Raw genomic sequence first — 25,790 nt, 5'->3', positions numbered from 1 at the left:
CATGGCCAGATGCACTCAAAATGAGAGGAGGTGAGCCTGAGGGATACTGGGCAAGTGGGACCTCAGCTTCCTGACTTGGCACCCTGGGCCTGCCTGATTTGTGGACACCAGATCCCAGCCCCTGGGGCAGTTCATATTCCAGGTCACAAAACTTGCACATGCCTTTCCACAGCCCATTATCTAGCCTTGTATTTGTAATTTCATCTTCCTTTGCTTCAGAACACCCTACAAACTGTGCACACTGCAGTGACCCACGCCCTGGGCATACTCCTGGAGCACAACCACATCTGCCCAATCAGCCATGACTCTTCTTGCTGAGCCTCAGAACATATTTCGGCAAGGTGCTCCAGCTCCAGCCAGCTTAGAGGGCCTGGCCTGCAGCCAGACACATCGGCCACCCTGGATCTAGACCCTCCTTTGTCACTTATGGCCCAAACAATCCCTTCTGCTGTTCCCCACAGTTTATGTTAGGGACTGAAGGAAATGGCTCTGGGCTTTTAACTATAGGAGGTGCACTCTGCTGATATAGTAACTCCTCACTTAACATTGTAAATAGGTTCCGCCACTTTAAGTGAAACGACATATAACAGAACCAATTTTTACCATAGACTAATTGATATAAATGAGAGTTAAGTTCCTGTGGCATCATATCAATATTACAATGCAACAGCGTTAAACTGCATTTCTAACAAATGAAAAATCTACTGATGCTTGGGCTTGCAGCCAAAGGGGAGAGAGCTCCTCCTCCTGGAGCGTGCGCATAGGCAAGTACCCCCAGAGCAGACTGCCTGCTGCGGACACACTGTACTTGGCCGCCAGCCTGGTCTGACTGGGACTGGGCCACACAGTGCCAGAGCCCTGCACGAGGAGCTGTGCACACACTGCCCTGCAGCCCTGCCCAGTCCCTTCCCCTCTCTGGGTGTCTTCTTTGTCACTCAGATCAGGGTGACATGGAATTGATTATGCCATTCTCTCTACTTTCATATCAGTTTAAAATTTTCATTTTGAAAAGTTTAAAAATTTTTAAAGAATATCAAAAGTCAAGTATCAGCCTATAACACTATGGTCCCTCCAAAGTTTGAAGTTCCAGAGATACTTGGGGGGTGGGGGAGGTGCTGGAGTGCCTTCAGGGTTCCCCTGATGAGCTGTGAGGACCAGGGAAGCCCAGACAATAGAGCCCCACATCCTCCTACTTTGGGCGAGGAGCCATGGCACAGGCTGGGGAAGGGGGTGGAGGTGGGCAGCAGCTGGCTTCTTATCGGGTGAAAGGGACCCCCAATGTGCATTGTGCCAAGTGAGAGACTTCTAGGCCACCTCCTGTCCACCCACACCTTCCCCTCTGCCTACTCTGCTGCAGAAGGCAGGACATGCTCTATCCTGGTCCTCAGGTGGACAATGAGACCCTCTCCTGGCCCCTGGTTCTCCCTTTCTCTGGACCTCAGCTGATGCCATCCTCACAAAGAGAGGGACCTTCTCCTCTGTTCTGCCATCCACACCTTCCTTTCCGACCCAGTCCCAGGTGTTCCTTCAGGAGGGGTCCCCACTCACCCCTGCCCAACCCTTTGATTACACAGTCTAGGGGCTTGCTGAGGACAGCTACATCTCCCCATCAAGATCAAGTTCGGTTTCCCCTATCAGACAAAGAGCTCCCCAAGCCTGGGACTTCGTCTCCCTATTGGACTGGGGACTTCTCAGAGTGGGAGGTCTGTCTCCCTCATCAGACCATGGGCTCTGCAAGGACAGAGGCTACTTCTCTCCATCAGACTGCGGCTCTTTGATGACAAGGACAGACTCTCCATGAGACTAGGTACTGCTGGACGTCAAGAGCTGTGCCCCCACATGACACCAGGAGCTCCTCCAAGACAGGGCCTGCACCCCACCCTAGGCCTGCTCACCGGGAAGGCATACACGAAGATGCCCAAGAACAGCAGCAGGATGAAGAGAATGATGAAAAGGATGATGGTGCATCGGAACCGCCGCCACAGGATGAACTTCATAGTCTTGTACGGGGAGGTGAACCAGAGGAAGGAGGTATCAGGACGCCTGGAAGTAAGATCCCAGGGGTCAGCAGGGCAGCCCTACCCTGACTGCTTTCTCCAAGTCCTGCTCCCAAACCACCCTGGCCCTCCACAGTCAGCCCCCAGGACCTGCCCAGCCTCAAGACCCCCAGGCTCTGAACCAAAACTCAGCCCTTCGCATCTACATTCCCGTCTCTTCCAAGCCTTTGCTGTGGTTTGAGCCCCACCCAGGCTTCCCTCCTCTTCTGGGGCCAATAAGCCCCACATACCCCCAGGGGCCTACCCCGAGGGACCCAGCCCTCTGCCACCCTGTCTGACACCTTCCCTGCTGCCCTCTTTCCTTCCTGACCCAGACTTAATCACAGACTAGAGATGTGGGAGCTGGGCAGAACCCCAAGGACTGTCACATTAAGTAAGCAATGAACTCTGAGCCCCAGAGAAACCAAGCCACCTGCCTAGATGCCATGGCTGGTCCCAGACAGCTGAGTTTCTCTCACAACCAAGAATATCAAAACCTTCTTCTAGCTCAGCCTCACAACTCAGAGAGCATGCAGAATTTTTTGTCTCGACAATGGCTGTTTTAACTGCACACTGCTGGGTCTCCTGAGCGTGTCTTGTCTTTCCACCTAGATCCCAACATCCTTGGGCCAGGATGGCTCTCCCTGATCTGCCAGCCGCCGTGGCACTTGGGACAGCACCATGATGAAGTGGACTGTCTCTGCTAAGTTTGACTAGAGCCGCACAGGCCACGGGGAAGCACCCAGCAAACGCAGCCCTGACACTGCCCCGTCCCCCAGCAGCAGTCTCTCAGGCCCCAGTAACCGCATTTAAGGCATCTACACCCACTTTGGAGCCTATGAGGTAGGGAAGACAGGGACCGGTCCATGCATTTCACAGATGGGAAAACAAAGGCTGAAAGACTGAAAGCCACATTGACATCACAGGAGAGTGATGGAAGGCAGCTTGGTCAAGGGAAAGACCTTGATCGGGCTCCAGAGCCAATGAGACCAAGTGTGAGAATTCCAGCTTTGCTGAGATTGTTTCCTCATCTGCAAAATGTGGACAATAGTAACAACCCAGTGGAGAAGGTTCCATAACACAACATGTACATGCTAGACAAGAGCTTGCTTGGCACACAAACAGCAGCTGAGGAGCCCAGCATTCCTGGAATGATGTCTGTTGCTTGCCCCCTAACACTGTGTGGCCCTCTCTGGGCCACGAGGGCCTTGTGACCTCTGTGTGACTATATAACAGATGCCTCCTTGACCTCCCTGCCCCCCTGGGCATCAGGGGCCAGAAGCTGGGCACTGACCTTGGGTCCTCGAGTTTGGGGTTCATGTTGGGCTCATCCCGGCCCTGGCCAGCAGGCCGCTCCTCATGCTCACTCTCTGCTACAATCTCCAAGGTCATCTCCAGCTTGCCCTGTGTGGACAGAGGGAACCTGGTCAGGGACAAGAAGGCTTTGCCCAGTGACCTAGAGAGGAGCCAGACTGGGACAATTATGAGAGCCGCTTTATTTAATTTTTTAAATGATAATTTGGTTGATGTGCGTAAAAGCAGTAACTGCTCCTTGTTGAACATTTATGAACTACAGAAATATACAGGCATATCTTGTTTTATCGTGCTTTGCTTACTGCACTTTGCACATGCTGCATTTTTTACAAATTGAAGGTTAGACCCCCCCATTAGCAAAAAGATTCTGACTTGCTAAAAGCTCAAATGATGGTATTTTTTAGCAATAAAGTACTTCTCAATTAAGGCATGTACATTTTTAATAGACATAGTACTATTGCATATTTAACAAAGTATGGTATAGTATAAACATAATTTTTATAGGCACTGGGAAATCAAAAAATTTGTATGTCTCATTATATTGCGGTTGTCTGGAACCAAACCCACAATATCTCCAAGATCTGCCTGGATAAAGGAAGGAGAATATCAGGCATACCTCCACTACATGGGGACAAGCACTGTGAACATTTTTATGCATCAGAGCTGTTCTTCTCTGCAAGTATATGAAATATCACACTGTGTATATATAGTTCTATGGTTTGCTCCTTTCACTTAGAAAGATATTCTATATAATTATATATTCTTTAAAGTTTGCTTTGTAATGGCTGTAAGACATTCTATGGGATGGCTGACCATAATTTGTTTCATAAACTACTTATTTTGGTTCATTTAGGTCATTTCCAGCTCTCCAATAGTATAAATAATGCTGCAACAAACACCCCAAAACCCAATTTTTAAATTTTAGCTGGTTATTACTTTAGGAGAGATTTTTAGAAGTGGGATGACAGAGGCCAAAGGCATAAATATTGTTAAATCTCTTGCTGTATGTTACCAAATTAATTCCACACATGGTAAAACCATTAGTACCCCCAGCAGAAATAAATGAGGAGCCTGTCTCTGCATTTTCACTAGCAATGAGCATTTCTATTTTTTAAATTCTAATTTAATAGGCAAAATGTTTTCACATTAAAAATATGTCTTTATTTAATTACTAGAGGGACTAAACCTTTTTCAATGTTTGATGTTCAATTGTACTTCTCATGTATATTATTTATTCATGCCCTTTGCTCATTTTTCTGTTGCGGTATTATTTCTTGTTAATTGTTGTAATTCCTTATACAACAAGGCTATTTCATTTCAAGGGCCACTTTAGGGGCTGGCTGACTGCCTGCTGTTTTTAAATAAATGTCAGGAATTCACTTCTTCTGCAGAGGAAGGACAGTTCACAATCCCATCGCACCCCGGAGCAGACCTCTGGTCAAGAGCAGTAATACAAGAGCAGTCCTGCTCCAATGACAGAGGCATGATCCCTGTCCTCTACAAGAGGCCCAGGCCAGAGGGGACCGCAGCACACAGGTCTCGATGAAGGCCACTTAGCAAGAGTACAAATGGCATCAGAGGGAGAAAACAGGGTCAGAGGGAGATAAGGGTATTTTAGATTGAAACAGGCTTCCCTGGTAGGCGAGCCTCAAGGAGAAGAAGGCTGGGAACTGGAAAGGGGAGTGAGCTGGTGCCATGGACACTGAGAGAGGGTGGGTGAGAGAGGAGGAGAACAGCACACATGTGCCCAGTGATTCCTACAGAAGAGCAGCTCCATGCCTCCACTGCATTGTGGGGAGCAGACTTACCGCCAGTATCTTCTTCTCACCCTCCTCTGCCACACAGGGCCACCATCCCTTCACTGTTTTCTGTTCAAAAAGGGACACAAACCACTCCGGGTGGAAAGTGTCATCCAGCATGTCCAGGGAGCACTTCTCGGCTGTCTTGACGGGCTTGGGCATGCGGTTGAGATCCAGCTGCAGGGAGCCTGTGGCAGAGAGAAGGGTTTCCCAGTCACTGGCAGCAGAGGCCCACCCTGGGGCTGGGCGGGTCCCACAAAAATTCACTGCCCGCTCCTCAGCCTCCATCCATGGGCTTAGCCATGAGTCAAAACCCTCAATCTCCAGCTCCCTATCCCTGCCCTCTTATTCCCTCTATATAGCTTCCCATTGATCTACATGTGCCCATTAATGTACCCTTATTGATCCACCTTAAGAGAGCTTCCCACTGTTTATTCATCCTACTATGCACAAATCCATTCATTCACCCATTATCTACATCTATCATCCATTAATTTTTAATTGTTTTTATTGTAGTAGAATCTATATGACACAAAGTTTGTCATTTTAATTTAAAATTCATCACCTCTAAAAGAAACACCATACCCATTAGCAGTCATTCTCCATTTCCCCCTCCTCCCTACCCTGGCAACCATGAGCCTACTTTCTGTCCATTACATTTGTCTATTATTGACATTCCATTTAAATGGAATCATACAATATGTGTCTGTTTGTAGTCTGGCTTCTTTCACTTAGCATGCTTTCAAGGTTCATCCATGTGGTATAGCATGTGTCAGAATGTCATTTCTTTCTATGGTTGAGTAATACACCATTGAATGAATGGACCACATTTTCCTGGTTAATGCTTATAGTTGCAATGGGGCTGGTAGAGTCCAGCCTGCTGGCCCCATACAAGGCTGTGCTCTTTGCCCCACTTCTCACCCCTGCGAGAGCACATCCGTCAGCCCAGTGCTCCCTGCTCCCCAGCTACGGTTTCTGCACACCTCTGCCCCACCAGAATCCTGTCTGGGGTTTGGGGGTTGGAGCCGGGTTCATTCATTCGGTCATCACTCGGCACAAGGGTGAGAGTGTCTTGAACCCCTCACTTGCTGGGCTCAGTCTGCATCTAGGCTGAAGGATGGGGTGGGGAGGGGTGGGAGGCATCCCTTCAAACCTGTGGCCAAACAGCCAGTGATGGCCAGCGTACACCTGCACTGCCTTCAACCTGTGTTTCCCTCTCTTCCTTACCTATCTGAGAAACCCCCTTCCAACATGGCCCAGTGTTCAATGCCACCTCTGCTGACAGACCCACCCTGCCAACCACTCTGGCACTACTCTGAGTCTCAGGTCTCACTCAGCACCAGCGACCAGGGACTCTGAGCTCCCCGAGGGCAGAAAGTAGGGTTGCACCTTTTGCCAGCCAGCCAAGAGTGGCACACACACATACTGGGGGTCCTAGGGCAGCCCCCAATGTGCAGAACGGTGCAGACCAGAAGCAGTGCTCACCCAGAAAGTCGTCAAAGGAGAACTTGTCGTTGTCCCAGATCTGGAATATCACTCGTGCTGGGATTTTGCTCTCAGTCTTGTCCAGCCTCCAGAAAGCATCCTGGTCCAGAGAAGGAGCAGGGAAGGAAGCAGGAAAGAGAGATTAGAGAGAAGCAGTGGTCCTGTCCAGCCTGGAAGGTTGCCTGGAGGAGGCAGCAGAGTGGGACAGCCCCTAGGGACTAGACAGAGCCAGGTCCTGGTGGGCAGACCGATAAGACCCCAGAGAGCAGTGCTCAAGGTTCACAGGGAACCATGCAGGATCCCTTCACATATGTGGCTCCTTTCATCCTCCCAATTCCAAGATGCAACATTCTCATTCCTTTTTTGCAGAAGATGAAACAGAGGCTTGGAGAAGTTAAGAGCTGGCCCAAAATCTGATAGCTAGTAATAATAATATTAATATTGCCCTTCTTACATCCCCTACCACTATGAACTCACTTATCCATCCAATAACCTATAAGGGCCACATTATCCTCACAGCTGGGGAAACCAGAGCAAATAACCTGGGAGTCATACCCCTGGGGAGTGGCAAGCCAGGGTTCACACCCGGGAAGTCAGGTTTCAGAGTCCTGTTCCCTGCTCTCAATCCTGCTCAGCCCTTGTGATACTGGGAACAGGCTGGAATGGCTGGGAACCTGAGGGCCCCCACCCCCACCTTGGCTGTCACCAGAAGGATCCCTCTGACACACTGCTGAAAGGAGCTGACACTGGGGGGGGAGGGGGGGGCAGCGATCCCAGCTCCTCCCTCACCATGCCGACTCACCCACCTTCACCTCCAAGAACTTGTCAAAAGCCTCTGGTGCTCGAAAGTTCACCATCCTCCTGCTCTCCCCATCCTGCCTCCCTCAGTGCCGTCCTGGGCCCCTTCCCACAGAGGTCGATGGAGCCACTGCAGGATGGGGACTGCGCATGCCGAAGCTGGGGTTCACCCTGCGCCCAGCTACACTCAACCCAGAGAACTGTCACTGGGCTTTCCTGCTCACACTTGTTCCCCGGGGGTCCTCTCACTGCAGCTTCCCCTGAGAGGGTAGCAAGCCCAGGAAATATTCTGACCAGCCCTCAGACAATGGGGACAAGGTCCTGATTGCCAGATCATAGCAGGGGCCTAACCGAGCCTTGGAGGGACAGACCCCACAGGGAGTCAGGGAGCACCGCTGACCACACAGAGCTTGTCTGGCCCTGGCTGCCCTGTACACACAGCCTTGCTGCCCAGTTAGGGCGGTGCCTGCTGGGCGGCCAAACTGGGTCACGCAGACCCACAGTGCTCCTGAACCAAAAACCATGGCCCGTGCGGAATGGCCATCTTGCAAAGCATCCGGCCTCAGTCTGGACTGCAGCCTGAGTTGGTGAAGGGTCTCAGGTTCCCAGCTGGGCCTTTGCCCACCCCCCCAGCCCCTGTCTGGTGCCACCCCCCTTTTCCGGGCCCCAGCCCTCCTGCAGGTGCCTCCGTCCTCTGGCGGGGCTTTTATGGCCAGCACCACAGGCGCGCATGCACAGGCCGCCAGCAGCCTCCCTTCCTTGGGCCGGCCTGGTTTATGGGCTCAGTAATGAGCCAGAGGTTCAAACGGCCCCTGGTGGGAGCAGCTGGGCTGGGGCTCCAGCCTGGGGAATGGCCCCCCAGGTCCCAGGCGCTCATTATGCTCCCGGTCTGGGCCCTTTTACTAGCTGTTTATTTGCAGGGTGGGTGCCTGACGAGCAGACAGGCCCCAGTGGGTGTGCTGGGCTCCAGGTGGGGAGCCAGCCAGGGCAACAAGTGGTGGTTCAAAGCAGTCAGATGAAAGGAGACCTTGTACTTTACGACAGTCTCGTCTGGTTAATGGGGTCCCTGGAGGGCCTGCCTGCCAGAGGCCCTGAACCCCTCGGCAGAGGGCTGGCTCTGCGGCACGACCCAGGAGCCCAGAGGCAGCACAGCACCCCCGCACAAACCCACCTCCAGACTAAGTCCTTTTGCCCAGACCAGCTCGCTGGTGCCCCGCTACGTGCACAGCTCCTCTTGCCTCTCAGGGCCCCTTTTCCCACAGAGGGACCACTGCTATGCCTGGGTCAAGCCAGTTCCCCCCAACTCTCCTGGTTGACTTCAGAACCCTGTGGACTCTGTTTCTCAAGTTCCTCTTCAAGTTCCTCCACCCCTGCCTCCAGCCATGCACTCTGGGAGCCTGGCACTGCACTGAATTCCGGGTCTCTCAAGCCCTCCCTACTCCTAAGCACCCCTTCTGGACTCGGGACTCATCTTTCTCCTCCCCACCCTGCAGTCCCCACTGCCTCCTGTCCTCTCATGGCTAGCCCAGGCTCTGCCCTTCCCACATTGCGTTGGGGGGCGGGCGGGGGGGGGGGTCGGCCCAATGCTCTCCTCCCGTTCCAGGGCACCTGCAATTCAGAGATGAAGCCCCATCTTTGCCAGAATGCAGCCACCTCTAATTCTTAACTACCAACCCCAACTGGGCCCTCAGTTAACCCTTCTCTATACCAGCAGTGACTTTGCTCTCTCCCCTCTCCCCCTCTCTTTCTCCCTCTCTCACTCCCCTTCTCTCTTCCTCACTCAGCATAACAGCTGCCTCCAGCATTTTTCATTTGTCTCCAGTCACCTGCCACAGTGCCAGGAGATAACCTCCCTCCCACTTTGTAGAAAATATAGAAGCCTCTGCTTCCTGCAACTCCTTCCTGACACCTCCACTTGTCACAGCGAAGGAGTTGTCCCGCCTCTCGTGGAAGCAGGCCAATCCGTGTCTCTCAGCCTCAGTTTGCCACCCACGCCTGGGCCCTTTCGGGGTTTGGTGAGCACCAGAGTTAGTGAGCAGTGTGTCCCAGCCCTCCCGTTCCCATTCCCAGTCCCCACTTCCGCTCTGTCCACAGCAAAGAGACACAGTGTGTGTTTGCTTTGTTATGGAAATATCTTGTGGTGGACAAGCAGGAGGAGCAAAGGCAAACAAGATTAAACCTGCAAACAGGTTAGGCTTTCCCTGCCCGCACAGAACTTGGGGCCAAAGCTAAATTCTACTTTCTGGCAGGCACTATACAGCAATCCCTGGGTGAAAGAATTTATTTGACTTTGTTTAACCCATATTCTCTTTTCTTTGATGGCTTTATAATGTTCCACAGAACATTCTGGCTGCTCTGAAGGGCATATGATCCTGTGTGGTGGGTCATGAGGGGGTCATGCGGAAGGGATGTAATAAAGAGAATTAAGAAGACCTAATGGGCTGAAGTACCTTACATATTTCCCTTCTTTAAGACACTCAACACTCAGGAAAAAAAGAGGAGTCATAGAGGCTTTGGGCTTGAAGCCTTGAGCCACCTCAGGAAGGACATCGAACCAGCAGAACAGAAACACTAGAGAGGCATTTACTCTGTCAAATAGGAGAGAACTTGGATGCAGAATTGATTCTAGGTGGGACCCTGGTGGTCAGAAGCTTCAACAGAACTGCTCTCTACCTCCCTTCAGCCTGGTACTGAGGCCTCACTGCCTGCAGGACCCCCTTCTCTGTGCTCTGGGTCTGCTCTGTACAGGCAGGGGTAGAGCTACCGGGAAGGAGGCCGCCTGCTTCACTCCTATTTCAGGAGTAAAGCCCAGGTGTGATCAACACTAGAAGATGCTAAGGCACAGAGAGCAGAGATCCCTGAATCCAGTCCTCCCTCTGGCTGGTGCTAACAACTCTCCCAGGTGCCTTCAGCCTGGGGTGAGAGGAAAGAGGTGGAGAGAGAAGCACAGTGGCTTCCAGGCCTGGATGGGCAGATCACTCCCTGGTGACTGTCCAGCTTGGACCGTAACCACAGGCACCAGACATGGAAATGTGTGAAACTAGGTAGCAGGAGGGACGTAGCTAAGCAACACCCAATTCCATGGACAACCCAATCCCTTGGGAAGCTCTAAAGGGTCTGCCCCACTGCCCCCTGATGGCCATACTGGGTTTCCCTACAAATCTTCTTCCCACTCTGACCCCATGATCCTTCCTCCTGTTTGGTTTATCTAGGATTTGGAGAAAAGCAGGGGTTTTAGGATTTGCACTCAGCTACATATGATGGTGGCAGCAATGGTGTGGGGTGGCCGTGGGACAGCGGCAATGCTAGTGATGGTAATCATGGTGAAAGTGGAGGGAGTAGTGGGGACGGTGAAGATGGTGGTGGCTTTGGCGGTAATGGACCAGGAGTGGGAGCTGTGGCAATGGCACAAGTGATGTGGACAATGGAGGTGGTGACACTGGCAGTGAGGGGACAATAATGGAGGTGGTGACACTAGCAGTGAGGAGACAATGGAGTAGTGACACTGGCAGTGAAGCAACAATAATGGAGGTGGTCACACTGGCAGTGAAGGGACAATGGCAATGGTGATTCTTCAATGATGGCAGTGCTTGTTCCAGCAGTGATGGGACAGTGCTGAGGGTATGACAATGTATGCCAGTAACTGGCGGTATAATCCCACTGACCTTAGAAAGCCCAGAAAATAGCACCTTTGGGGACGGGAGCAACACCCACCTTCTTGGAGATGAGACAGACTTGCTCAGCTGGCAGGTAGTCGAAAGGGAAAATGAACCTCCAGTTAAAGTTGCCTTCGCCTCCCAGGGACCGATAATGCACATCTGTCTTTTGCTTGTGCTCTTCAAAGCCGACCATCCAACTGGACATACACATTTTTAGAGGACATTTCTAATTAAAGTTGCCATCACAATATGCATCCTCAATTTAGGCAAACGAAGAATTAAGAAAGTAAATGAATTTGGTAAGTGATAAAGGAAAAATAATTCCCAAGAAATGTCCATGATGTATAAAACATGCCACAAACTTTTAAACATCCCAAATTTTCTCTTGATGGACATCTTCAAGCCTTGTAATTTCAACCCAAACATTAATATGGAAGAAGAAAACTAGTTGGGGAACCAATCCCAAAGGCAGAGACCATGCCCATGAGACCACCCTTCCTTTCCTGTCCTCCCCGTCTCTTACGCCAGAGCCCCCTTCCCAAGAGGTGACTATGGAGCTGAGATGGGTGGGAAGGAGGACGACTCCCTACCCTTTTACATAAATGTCGCTCATTTTTTCCCCTGTGATGCTGAGGTCATCCAGGATCACATCCCTGGTGTTCCAGATAATACAGCGTAGGAAAAACCTGTGGAGATGAAGAATGATTCAGATAACATAGATTCCCCACCAACAGGCGGGCGGCCCTTGACTGAGAAGCCAAGGAGCCAGCTTGCCCAAGAAGACTTTGATGCTTGCCTGGCTGGACACTTGGCCACAAGACTGGTACCCTGCGGCCTGGGTAATCCGAAGCCTGGCCCAAGAGTAAATTCCTTGTTCCACCCAAGCTGGCTGGAACCAGTCCTCCACCCCGCTCAGCTCCAAGCCTATGGCTGGGGGAAGTCACCTTCTGGCTCTCCGTGGGGTGATGTTGAAAGGAGGTCCAGGCCGCCCCAGGGCCTTTGGAAACAGGTCGATCCACATCTGCAGCTTCCCCTGAGGAGACATGACCCTGTTCTCTCACCACCCTGTTCATTCAACCAACATCTACTGACCATATGCTCTTAGGGCACATGACAGAGAAAACACAGGCTTTTCCATGGAGAGGCACACCGCCCAGTAGGGGAGGGGCCCTAAATGGGACCACAGGGCCAGCGGCAAAGGTGAGCCCACCAGCCCGCAGGCTGATGACTTGGGTCTGTGCCTGGAGGCCAAGGGTCAGGGAAGGCTTTTCAGAGATGATGGTTCTGATCTGAGTCTCGGTGTGCCAGGTGAAAAAGGGGGAAGGGCAGTTCAGGCCACAGGAACGGCATACACAAAGTCCTGGAGGCTCAGAGAGCATGTTGCGTCAAAGAGGAGCTCGGAGGATTTCCACAACAGGGAACTGCTCCACCTGCCACCCCTCAGTTCCTGGCTCTCTGCAAGCCAGGCGTTATTTAGGTCTCCATCTTATAAACGAAGGAGCAGGCGTTGAAGTCAATTCTTCAGTTTCACAGAGCTGAAGAGTGAAAGACATTCTGACATTCTGACACCTGTCGTGTTCCTCTGGGGAGCTGGTGGCCACAACAAGAAGTGCGCTCCATTCCACACAGCAGAGGTGGCATCCCCTGCATGTTCTCAAAGGCACCTTCATGGCTGCCTCGGTCCCCTCTTTGCTGGAAACCTTTTCTTTCCTCCTGAGCCCACCTCCCTGTGCCTGCTGTCACTCTGCTCACCCTCCTTCTGCATGGGAGGACACCCTTGGTCCTCCTGATGACTGCTCTCTGTGGCTGCTCTGCCATTCTGTCACAGGGTGCTGGTCGCCCTACCTGAACACCCAGCTGCAGCCCAGCACAGGGCCAGCCATCTGAGATGTCACTGACTGATGACAGAGGGGGGCACCCTGAGGCCAAGCTGAAACAGCAAGGCTTCAGAATGACTCATGGGAAGTTGGAAGTCCGGCCTACACGGGGTTGAAGGAGGCAACTCAGGCTCATTCCATAGGCCCTGAGGGCTGCAGGTGACCAGAGGAGGCCAGGTCCAAGAGGTCCCCAGGAAAGCCACCAGTGGTGACCACTCAGTCTGTGGAGAAACAGCCTCAAGGAGGGACTGCCCATCCTGTGATCCCCGGGGCGCCTCTGATATGTCCATGCTGTCCTTGGGGTGGCTCAATGGCATACCTGCTCGATGTCTGGCTGGAGGGGGCTGTAGAGAGGCCGGGATTCCACGTGCTCAGGGACCAGGCCCAGCTGCCGAAGGATGTGCAAAGCCAGACGCTCCTCGACTGGACCCAGATGTGGGTTCGGGACCCTGCCAGCCTCTGCCGCAGAGAGAAGTCAAAAAAGTTGGGGGAGCTGAGTGAGCAAGAGGTGGTAGGGTCACCTGGGGGCCTAGGGATGCCCTAACCCCTGCAACCTCCCCCAAGCCCAGATATACCTCTTCCGATCCTCACATCTCAGTCCCTATAGGAGAAACCTCACTGTCCACAAGCTCCAGGCTTAAAATCCAGATTCCTCATTGACATGATTTCTACCAAACCTCCTCTATAAGTTCTTCTTTCCCTTTTCCACCAATTCAAATACTGCCTATCTGCCAAAGCCCATCCCTTCCAGGAAGCCCTCTCTGACTGCTCCTAACTCTGAGCCTCAGCAACCTCGACTCCCAGATTGGGCATCTACATGCTTTTAATGCTATTCTCTGGCCCATGCAAGCTGTTCTATTAGTAGAAGTAGCTACAATAATAGCAATAACAGCAAACACTTATAAAGCAAGAATCAGACACTGTTCTTCATAGATATTAACAGGTTCAATCCTCATAATAATCCTAGAAAGCAAGTGTTCTTACTATCCCTGTTTTACATATGACAGAAATGAAACACAAAGCAGCCATGCAGCTGGTCAGCAGGGCAGCTAGGACCATACACTCACTTAGGAAAGGTGCATAGCTGGACATGAACACTCCCATTTCCCCCTCATGCTTTCCAGGTACAGCTCCTACATGCCAGGGACTGGTACTGAATGGGGTAAGGACTCAGGGGTAGTTCTGACCCTGACAAGCTTGGCCAACCAGCCTGAAACTTGAACTTGGAGCTCCCATGAGAGACCTTGACTGGGGTAGGAGGGTCTATATAGCAATACACACACACACACAGGTATGTATACTCAGGTGTGCCCATGTTCACAGTCTTGTGTGCACATGTACCCACACACATTCATCAAAATTGTACTGTCCACTTTAATAGGTGCCACAAAGGAAGCAGCAGGGCATCACAAAAGGATCACTGGGCCAGGAATCTGGCACTGCTTTTAGCTGGCTAGGTGACTTTGGGCAAGTCAAGAATCACTCTCGTGGCCTCAACAGCCTTATCTGCAAAAGCAGGCTGATGTCAGACCACGCCAACTCTAGCTTTCTGGCTTTCCTTTCCTACAAATTTATGACCATGAGCCCTGGCCCCTGTGCTAAAGCTGCTCACAGACTAGCAGAAGGAAATGAGACTGCCCCTAAAGCAGATGCACGTTCTTCTATAGGAAAAGAGAATGGGGGCAGGGGCAGGGCCTAATGGAGAGGAGCTGGCTCAGCCATGGCCTGGGAGTCAGAAAAACAGAAAAAGAAGAAGGCATTTGGGATGGAGGAGTCAAAAACCTTATTCCCCTTTTACAGCCTCAGCACCAGCTCTGACATCAGGCATCTCTGAAACCAGCAGAATGTGTGGGGCCAGTTGGGCCTATAAACACCACCGGGGAGTCTGCTCTGGGTGGGCAGTGAGGGCTATGAGCTCCTCAGACATGCAGGGAGCGTGGAGCGGGATTCTCAGGCATGAGCATTAGGCAGACCAGGGACAAGGTGGGGGCTGCAGGGTTTTCCGCCCACCCTTCAGATGCTTTACATGCAGGAGCCATGTGTGGGGCTCAGGACGTACCATCAAGGACAAGCTGGCAGGCTAGTGTGACTCAAGTAGAAAACTTTCTCAGAGGTGGACTGTACCCCAAACTCTGATCAAAGTCTGACTACCCAAATCCAGAAGCTCAATGATCCTAACTATGACCCCAACCATGACTTCAGACTCACCCCTGAAATTTGCCCTCAGATGGGCCCCAACCTGGTGTTGGACTCAGCTCTCACCTTGGCTCCACCTTGACCTTTTACAGCGGTACCACAGGTAAGTACTGATGCCCAAAGTACCAAGCTCATCTGTGCAACCCCGGAGGATTCCAGATCACACCCTGCTGATGTGGGCCATGTCTGGCTGGCCCCTTTATGACGAGAGAGGGCCAAACAAAAGAAGAGGCAGAGGAAGAGGCCCCGGTGGTTTCAGGGTCATGTGGCAGCTCACCTATTTCTCCAATAGTGTATTCTTTATCCTGAAACATCACACGTCCTGTCTGGTACACGGGGGCTTTGACTCGGTGCTGCTGGCAGAAGAGGTGGAGGAGCTGGGAGGGGCGCAGCTGGTCCCTCCACTGGTTGGGTCCAGAGCTGAGGCCCAAACACAAGACAAAGATGAGATGCTCCAGGACACTGACAAGGGCACAGGGGTGTTCAGTGACCTGTGTACCCACACGCACAGCATCATCCAGCCTCCACCTGCACAGTGGGAACCCCACCTGGTCATTCATTATAACTGGAGATCTCCACTTTAAACACAGAAAAAGTGAGGTTCAGAGACAATAGGACTTGCTTAATTGCATACACACAGAATTGAAACTTAGATGTTTCCACTTTCCAGATTAGAGAACCAGACCCAAAGAAGAGCCAAGTTGGTAGAAAGTGGGTGGAGGCTGTCCACACATGACTTCACCTGACATAAATCCCCTTAGGGTCCAGCTGAGGCCCATGTGTCCCATTGTCTGTCTCCCTCTCCTAACCCTCCTTTTCTCTTTCCCCCTACAGGTTCTCAGTGATACCTTAAGGAGAACTAAAATTATAACAACATAATGAAAAGTGAGGTTCTTAGAGTCAAACAGATTCAAATCCGAATCTCACCACTTACAAACCATACATCTATGGACCTTAGTTTCCTTCTCTGTGGAGTGGGGACAGGACCCCCACTGGTCTGAGTGAGAGAACACCTGTGAAGTGCTTAGCCCAGAGATGGCACACAGTGAATGCTCAGTGTTCAGGGGGCGGGACTGTTGCCAGAGAAGCAGCCTGCCTGGTGTACCTACACACAGTAGGTCTGTGGGAGCCCACAACGAGCTCCAAACTTGGACAGCAGCCTGTTCTCCAGGTCGATGACTGTCTCTCCAATCTTTTCATCCTTGGAGAGGAGGTCATAGTCATAGAGAGTGATCTTCAGGTCCTTCTCCAGAGGGAGAGTGCAAGTCAGCTCAAACATCCTGCAGGGGTGGGGGTAGATGTTAGGACAACTCCAGGTCTTTGATGTCATCAGACACAGTGGGAACTCAAGGGGGTAGCAAGGCTAGAGGAGGAGCTTGAAAGCCATCCTGGCCTCTTCCTCCCCTCCCAGGAGTTGCCCTGCTGCCTACTCTCCTTGGGTCTCCTGTAGCTCTTAACACACACCTCCCACAGCATTCTACTGGCACTGAGCTAGTCTGAGAGAGAGAGAGAGAGAGAGAGAGAGAGAGAGAGAGAGAGAGAGAGAGAGAGAGAGAGAGAGAGAGAGAGAGGGAGTGTGTGTGTGTGTGTGTGTGTGTCTGTGTCTGTGTCTGTGTCTGTGTCTGTGTCTGTGGTTTTCCCAAGTAACCTGTACTGGGCACACAGCAGCCCTCTGATGGACCATAGAAGGAACCAATGAATTGAAACAGAATACCAAAACTGAAGTTTCCATCAGGACACCAGGAGACAAGAAATGTGAAACTCCAGAGCAAAGTGCCAGAGCTCTGGAACTCACTAAGGGGATGGCTTGGGAACCACCTTCAGGGCTCTTGGGGCTTCACACCTACTTCCCGAGTAGGATAGAGAGAGGGCTTGTGAAAAGGTTTCTTTGGATAGAGCTCCTGTTATGCTCTGAGACCCTGATCCACCCCCAGCCCCGTGGTGCTCAAATGTGCAGGTGTTGGCCCTCCTCCCCAGTGAGTTCTCTGCAGGTGGGAGACACAAGCCTGACCCACACTCAAGGAAGTGAAAGAGCTCGTGGCAGAGAGGAGAGAGGGGCTGCAATTGAGAGGAGCTTGTACAACAAGCTCCAGAGGGAGCTGTGACCTGAGGGAGGCTTGAAACCTAGGCAGAACAAGCTTGAGCCGTGATTTAGAGGAGACGGTGAAACGAAGTGGGAGAGGTATGTTTCTGCACTCACTCCCCCCACCTGGTCCTGAGCCCCAACCTCCACCCCTGCATCGTGGAAGAGGCTCAATCTGTTGCCCAGTCACCAAGGAACCTGTGCCTCAAGCCAGCCCCTGAAGCTCACCAGAGATTCCCCAGCCCCTCCCCCATCTTCTCTGCAGCCCCTCCTTCCAATTCCAGCTTGGTGGTGGCTCATCACAGCCCAAAACTGTTTCTCCCTCAAAAACAGCACTTCCCCAGGCTGACCGGGCCCTTGCTGCAGGGCCAAGAGACCACCACTAACTTGATAGATACTGGTTTGTGAAGTCTATGTGTCACTCAACAATATCAGAACGCCACACACCGTCTCCTACAACTGCTAGAGAAAGAGCTGCTCATCTTCGCCTGTGAGTATCCTTTCTCCAGCCTAAATAAGCTTACATCCAAAGAGCAACCAAGTAAGGATGCCTGGGAGCTACTCCCATGCACTGGGCACTGATCTTTCCTTTCCTTGTTCTTAGATTTCAAGAAGTATTTTGCAATCTTGAATTCATCCTTCCTCTGCCCTTCCTCTGTATAGCCGCTCCAGACAAAGGTACAACTATAAGAGAGGGTAATCACTAAATGCAATGTGGAACCCTGGACTAAATCCTGGAACATTAAAAGGACATTAGTGGAAAAATTGGTAAGAAAATAAACAAAAAATAAATGAAGATCCTAATGAAGTCTAGAGTTTAGTAAATAGTAATGTAGCAATATCAATTCGTTAGTTTCAACAAATATACCACGGTTTGGTAAGACGTCCACAGTGGGGGAAATTGAATAATGGGTATTAGGAAACTGTACTATCTTTGTAACTTTTCTGTAAATCTAAAATTACTCCAGAGAAAGTTAACGTAAAAAAAGAGACTAGCAAATGCATGCTCTGGGCTTCTATTTAGGTTTCTGATCTTTGAGGTAATTGTTTATGTGTTTAGGAGTTTCTGCCAGGATTCAAGCCTTTCATGCACAGTGAAGGACCAGCTGAGGTTATGCCCCTCTAGACATGCAAGACTCAGGGGATACAGCTTTGCTCCAGGACTTCCCAGGGGCAGCCACATCACTCCTACCAGGCTGGCATCTCCACCCCAAGACCCAGAACTCCCCCCACTTACTTTCCAAACACTGGCTCCAGCGTGCAGGGGATGTAGTTATCCTGGTCACTCACCGATTTCTTCCCTATGGAAACCTTGATGTAAGGATCACACTGAAGGGGAGACAGAAAGATTTAAGCAAAGTCACTTTCCCAACATATCTTTGAGGCTTCTTCAGTCCTCTGCACCCCCCAATGGGACTAGGTGGCCAGCTATCAAGGAGCGGCCATCCTGCCATCCTGCCAGGCCAAGACCCCATCCTACATGCCATACCACGTGGCCCTGAAGTGGGCTTCCAGCCACAGTCCAGCAATGGACATGGGGTGCCTGAGTCCTCCATACTCCCAACCCACTTCCCCACTGAGAGAGGGTGGGTGGGGGACAGGCTGATATCCCCAGGAACATGGTAGTTTTTATGACATATGTGATTGGGTCAAGTTGGGTTCCTCTCTGTGACCTCTGCTTCAGCAGATAGAAAGTGAGAGAAAGGGCCAGACTGTGTCAGCCCAACCCAGCCTGGCTGGCCTTCCCTGAATGCCTTCTGCAAGCAACAGCATCCCTTCAACTAGCCTCCAGGAGCAGCCGGGGCCAGAAAGCACTCAGGGTCAGTCCTGGCATCAAGATGTGGCTATAACCACATCTTGGAGGCCACGGGTGGTGCCTGGTCTGGGAATGGCTCCATTGTGCTCTGTGACCTCCCAGAAGAGGTCACCTTGAAAAGCAGGGCTCCAGGTATAAGACACCAGGCCTTTCCCCACAACCTCAAAGATATATGCCAGGCCTATAGCTATCTAAGGGGACAGGAGAGAATGCTAGCCTCATACCTCTACACTCCCATCGCCCCAACCCCTGCCTCTCCTCTTTCCTCTTCCTCTCTCTTTCCAACTTTACTCCGCCTCTTCCCCACCACCTCACCATAGGTCCAGACTCCTGCCCTCCTTCAAGTTCCCCTCTTTCACTCAAGGCCAGGTCGGCAGTGAGGCGATGAGGTACTTGTCTCAGGCGTGAAATTGAAGGGAGAGCCAAAAAATCTCAGTAATCAAGATAAACAATATTTTAATGCAATATTTAAAAAAATTAAAGCCAATGCCAACAGTCCATGATCAAAAGTTTAAATAAAGACAGGATCAATATTACCGATTTTTCTTTCTGCCTCAGGCTCCACCAGCGTTACTGATCCTGTTCCACTGTTCCTTCTCCCCCACCACTGACAGTCCTACAAAGTCCAGTCCCAGCCTATCTATACCTTTGAAGTTCCCTATCCTTATGCCTCATCCCTGTGCTAAACACACATTAAGAATCTTCCAGCAAACTTTGACTGAGGATTTGAAGCCTGCTAAAATACTGTTTTCTTCTCCCTCCCAGCCTATAAAAACTCCATCAATCTTTAAGAATCTTATTCCTTCAGGAAGCCTTCCTTGCTATTCCAATGTCTTATACTGACTTTGGCCTTTTCTGAACTCCTAGAGCACTTGGCCCTTTCCCCATCCAGCCACATCTCAGTTTTACATATTTGTCTGGTATCCTGGGATTGCTGTGAATTTCCTAGGGTGGGGTTGTGTCCAGATTCTGCAGCCCATCTGTACCTCTGGGTAGAGGTGAGAATTCTAGAAACGTTACCTTCCCGTTGGGATCCTTGGGCTGCAGGCCAAATGCTCGGATGACATAGAGGCGGACCAGGCACTCCTGGGGCCCCTGGGCAGCCAGCTGGTGGAACTGTCTTGGGGGAATGGGGATGGCTGGGTCTTCTGAGAGGGGATAAATTTTGAAAAGACCCTGAAAAGAAGGAGGAGTTACCTTTCATTTTTATCATCATTGTTACCAACACAGTTACCACTATGTCCATTACTTTCATCTTTGCCAGACTCATCACCACTGAGATCACCAAACCCAATGCCATCTCATCACTACCATCAGATGGTGCATCAGCAGCATCACCAGCATCATCCCACCTGGTCACGAGCATTGCCCATATGGTCACCAACATTAGCACTACAGCCATTATGGATATTCTAGAATACCCCATCCTTGCCTCCTTCACTTATTGCTGCCCCTCCAGTTTTAGGCCTCCCTAGATTAAGAACATGTCCTCAAGGACTTACCTTAAACTCCCCAATGACAGATGGGTCCTCCATCTCCTCCTGAGTCTTGCCTCGGTAGAGCTTGAAGGTGTTACAAAAGTCAGAGAGGCCCTCAAAGGCCTCCACATTCTCCAGTTCTGTGTCATAAACCTGCCACATGTGCGGACAAGAAAAGGGAATAAGGAAAGAAGGAAAGAAGAGGGATCAAAGGAAGAGGAAGAGAGGGAGAGAAAGAAGAGGCAGAGAAGAAAATGAGGGGAAAAGGCCACAAGTAAATTAGAGAAATATAGGCAAAGAGGAGAGCAGTAGGAGAGGTGGAAATAGGGGAGGAGGCCAAGAAAGAAGAGAGGCCGGAGAGGGAAAGGAGAACAAAAATGGAGATAACAAGGATGCAAACAGTGGTGATTAAAGAGAGAACATGGGGGAAAAACCAGGAGAAGAGAGGAAGAGAGGAAGACATTTGTTCAGCGCCACTGAGGAATAGGATTTTCTGGTTAATGCAGTATTCCAGGTATCTGAGAATCATCACATACGTATACAGGTGGTGCATTCTTTAAGAGAATAAGATCATAGTCAAACAAATACATGAAAAGCTAACTGACGTTTTATCAACCTTTGAAGATCAGGAAAGAACTCTGGAAAATTCACTGATTAGCATGTCAAGCCACAGTGCTTACTATCCAGGATGTCCAAATGGTGGTGATACCAAACACCGGGCCGAGTATGTCTTTTGAGCACTACTGTAAATTTGTGAACTCAATATATTTATTTCATGCCTCTCAAATAGCCAATGACTTCTATTTGTTAGTGCAGTATTTTGGAATTGCTTAGATTTAAACAAACAGTGGTTTTCTATTATAGATAATAATATATACCTAATAAATAGTGATAGTCAACAACTTTGCATGCCTGCTAAGTTGGTTTTATCTGAAACTGACACTTCAGGTTAAGTTCTTTTCCCATATTGCTAGATATTATTTCTCATTCAGGTCTAGCTCAAGTTCTAACTCAAGAAAGAATTAATTATGTAAGTGATGTAGGTTCATTATTAAAACTTACAAAATACAAGTAACTATAAGGGAAATATTATTATTGCCTAAAATGTAACTTATTATTTGATTAATGTTTGATACATATCATTTTAAGTTTTTTCTTGCTCTATTTATATAGTTGATTCATTTCAATCAAAGAACCATTTTTTTGTTTGTCAATTCTACCATTTTCTCTATTCTAGTTCCTTATTTCTGATTTTATTTTTATTAGTTTCTTCTTTCAATTATTTTAAGTTTTTTTGTTGTTGTTGTTCTAACTTCTTCAGCTGAAGCTTTATTTACCCTGTTCCCTCTGTTCTGATAAGAAAAATACTTATTGCTATGAAATTGCCTCTGCTCCCACTGCCTTGGCATTGCCCCATTTGTTTCTGCTGTATAATGTTTTCATTTTCATTTTCTTGGCATTCCATAGTTTCACTTTTATTACTTGATTCAAGAGCCAGATACTTCATTAGTTTTCATTCTTTCTTTTTAATTAATGTAAGTTCTAAGGCTATAAACTTCCTCTGAACACTGCTTTAGCTATAACCAGTAAATTCTAATACGAAGCATTTTATCGTTTCCCCAGTACTTTGCAATTTTGGTTTGCATTTTCTTTTTCACCAAGAATTGCTAAAACAGAGGGGTTTTTAAAAAATATTTCAAGATGGAAGAGACTCTTGGGGCTTTTGGTCTTGTTATTAAGTTCTAATTTTATGGTATTATAATCAAAAAATATTGTCAGTGGCATTGCTACTTTTTAAAATTTATCAATGTTTTCTTCATGGACTACTACATGGTCAGTTTTTTAAGTGTATAGACTCTATTTTCAGGCTACAGGGCTTAGTCAAGTTAAAAATCATGCTGGTTTTCTATAGCCTCTCACGTTTTTGTACCCTTGACTTGACATGAACTGAAAGAAGAGAATTAAATTCCTCCCCCCACAACCACCTACCAGCATGTTTCCTTTCCTTCTTGTATCTCCTATAATATCTGTTGTGTAAATATTAATGTTGTATTATTAGAACATAATCTCAAAATTTAGCATTATTAGATGCCATTCTTTGTCTCACCTACTTCTGGGAACTTGAATACACTCTCATCTAATATGAAGATCAAAGATTGTGACTTCTGCTTTCTTTTTAGATGCATTTGCCAGGCACACATTTTTCCCAGTTTTTGTTTCTAGCCTTTATGAATCTCTTCATTTTAGAGTTCAATTTTGTTTTCAGATCTGATTTAAATTTTGTTATTAATAAGTGATTGATATGACATGTATCGTATGACAGATATGTTTAGTCTGATTTTACAGTTATATTTATAGAGTTATATATTTATAGTTTCTTAGTTTCATAGATTTTTGTTTAATCTTGCTTTAATGGTCTGTTGTGCGTGTGTGTGTGTGTGTGTGTGTGTGTGTGTGTGTGTGAGATTCTTCTGACATCTAGAATGACCTGAGTTTATATTCTAATATTATTATAAATTTATATATACTAATAATACTCTTATTCCTCTATGCTTCAGGGACAGTATTTATAAATTCCCTACTACAGCAATAATAAATTAGTTAAATTTTATCTCTTGCTCTCTCCATCTTCATCACCCGGTGTTAGACAATATTATCTTCCTTAATATTTATCCCTGTACTCTTCGCGTATAATTTGTTTATATGCCTATTATTTGATTTGCCAATTTTAAATAATATCTGTCAACACTATTTGTTCTATAATATGGCACTCAGTGTCTTTGTACACTATCATCTTTTCCCCTTCTCCACTTAAGTTTTTTCAGTTTTATCATTTGTACATTTTCAATATATATATATATATATATATATATATTTATTTATACCCTGTTTTGTTACCCTCACTCTTCCATTTATTTTGATTTTAGGTCTAAGGTAAAACATGATCACAATGAGTCCTTTTGTTGTGGTTTTTTCAGTTATCTCCTAGTCAGCAACAGTTCCCCTGGGAGTTTCTCAAGACAGGCCCATGGGACCCACAGTACCTGTTCCTGAACATGCACGCCTGGGTGTCCACAGCCGCTGTGCTCCGAGGGCAGCCTGGCTGAATACAAATCCTCAGGCACCCTTTCTTTCCTTGATGATCAATAGATGGTGCTTTATTGTCTATGGGTGAAGAAACTGAAGCCACCTTGACTTATTTCTTATTCTAAATGACTTAATATTTTTTGGAAGAGAGAGGCATGACTACCCCAAAATATTCTTTACCTCTAAAGTCCAATAACATATGCCAGCATATGTCTCAGGATTGACCAATCTGGGTCAGTTTGTCCTGACACAAAGTAGACTTTTTAATATGAATATTCAAGTATTCTCCCATTTCAGTAGTTTTATTAAACTAAGTGTTTGTTTGTTTGTTTTACTCCATCGTTTTGGTTGTCTTCCTCAGAGACTCCAATTATGCAAATATTGGATCTCCTTTCCCTGACTTCTATGTCATTTTCTCTTCATTTTTAAATAGCTCTTTCTTTATTTTCATTTTGTTTTGCTTACTTTTATCATTTCTGTCCTCCATGCCCCTTCCCATGTTTTCCAATGTGGCCATTCTGCACTGGACGCCTTCCAATTTTATGTCTCCTTCTCCTCCTTTCCTGAATCCTATCAGCTCATATTTCATCTCTTCTCATCTCATGATCCAAGTTCCCCCATTTCTGCTTTGCATCCTGACTGCCCATTTCTAAAAAGTTTATAGTGAAATAGTTTATCTTGTCTGCTCCTCAGCAAAATTTTTCTGGTGAGTACATATCTTCTTCTTTTGGTTATGATTTATATTTTCTCTTCTTTTTCATAACATTTTAAAATTAATGTTGTGTTGTTTCTTTTATTATTACTTGTCATTAAATGTGTTGGATTTTCCTAGACAAATTATTTCTTTGTTCCACCACAGATGCAGATGGCCTCCTGCAAATATAGCCCATCTGTGTGATTTTTATGTAGCTCCACCTTCTCTGTCTCTCTGAACCAAACCGGCTTTAAGAGGATTTTGTCACCAGGATGAGTCTTTCTTCCAAGTTCCCATATTCATTGGGGTAAACAAGGAATATAACTTTTATATTTTATAGTTAAACCTCAACTTCAATAACTATATTTTTAACTATTTAATAAAAATTTCAAGCACACACAATAGTAAAAAGAATAGATAATAAGCCCCCAGTTACCTATAACGTGTTTTAAATAATTATCAGCATTCTTTTATCAGGAGGTATGGGGTTTTCTGAGATCTGCCACCACTATGACCTTTCATCATTTCCATGCATCTTCTCTTAATTTACTGTCAAGTGGCTTCCACCCAATTTCAGTTGCCTTTGGACAACCCTTACATGTATTTTGGAGTCTGCAAGTTTTATTTGTTTCCAACTTTTACTGAAAATGGAGTTTGTGGGTTTGAATGATCTCCAGAAGAAAAGGGGAAAAATGCTGACGTGTGCAGCCATGTTCATACTGGAAGTTCCAATAAAATACTTTTTAAATCTCCAAGTGGTTAGTCTTCGTGTTTAAATTTTTGTTATTAATTTCTCATCTTATTATATTTTATTCTGTCTTGTATGATTTTTGCTTTTGGTAACATATTACTAAACTAATATATGATCAAATTGTGTAAGTGTTCTCTGAGCATTAGAAAAAATATATTTTCTGTTTTCTTTATTAGTTTTATTCTCTATTTTAAAGCTACTTTTAATATAGCTTAAAAACATTTACCTTTTTATTTATACCTTTTATTTCCTTATTTATTTATTTCCTGCTTCATCTGTCTAGAAGAGAGGTACATTGACATCCCCACTGCAACTTTAATTTCTGTCATGTCATGCTTTAACTTGCGTGAGGTATTGGTTTATATATTCCTATCATCTTTGCTTTAAGTTTTTCTAAGCTTTATTATGCTATGCAAGCATGTTTGGGAGTTTCTTTCATTCAGGTATACATATTTTATTTATTTAAAATATTACATTTTGTTTCCTTTGCTTTCTATTTTAAATTCTATTTCCATTTTGTTTGCACTGACTTATTTTGATTGCCAAAATATTTACTTTTCAGCCATTATAAGCTATATTGCTTTAAACATGTCTTTGAAAGACAATAATGAATTTTAACTTTTAACTTTTTAACTTTTGATATAATCTGAGTCCTTATCACTGAATAAAGGCATATAATCTACTTTTATTTATTAGGAAAACTAATATGTTTTATTC

At 47.6% G+C, this 25,790-nt stretch overlaps 1 protein-coding gene across 1 annotated transcript in view; it reads right to left on the bottom strand.

Moving 5' to 3' along the window:
• The window catches only part of DYSF (dysferlin), a 206,061-nt gene that overhangs the window by 2,536 nt on the left and 177,735 nt on the right, over positions 1-25,790 (bottom strand). Inside the window, 13 exon segments of the mRNA XM_090281506.1 lie at positions 1,896-2,043; positions 3,331-3,440; positions 5,159-5,337; positions 6,635-6,734; positions 11,147-11,288; positions 11,682-11,777; positions 12,036-12,124; positions 13,288-13,427; positions 15,442-15,584; positions 16,274-16,444; positions 18,485-18,576; positions 20,084-20,239; positions 20,566-20,694. Coding sequence (XP_090137632.1) covers positions 1,896-2,043; positions 3,331-3,440; positions 5,159-5,337; positions 6,635-6,734; positions 11,147-11,288; positions 11,682-11,777; positions 12,036-12,124; positions 13,288-13,427; positions 15,442-15,584; positions 16,274-16,444; positions 18,485-18,576; positions 20,084-20,239; positions 20,566-20,694 — 1,695 coding nt within the window.

Source organism: Furipterus horrens, unplaced genomic scaffold, assembly GCF_987537825.1.
Source record: "Furipterus horrens unplaced genomic scaffold, mFurHor1.1.pri manual_scaffold_6, whole genome shotgun sequence".
Classification (NCBI taxonomy): Eukaryota; Metazoa; Chordata; class Mammalia; order Chiroptera; family Furipteridae; genus Furipterus; species Furipterus horrens.
The sequence above is the reverse complement of the archived record's forward strand: the minus strand, read 5'-3'. Positions and strand labels throughout refer to the sequence as shown.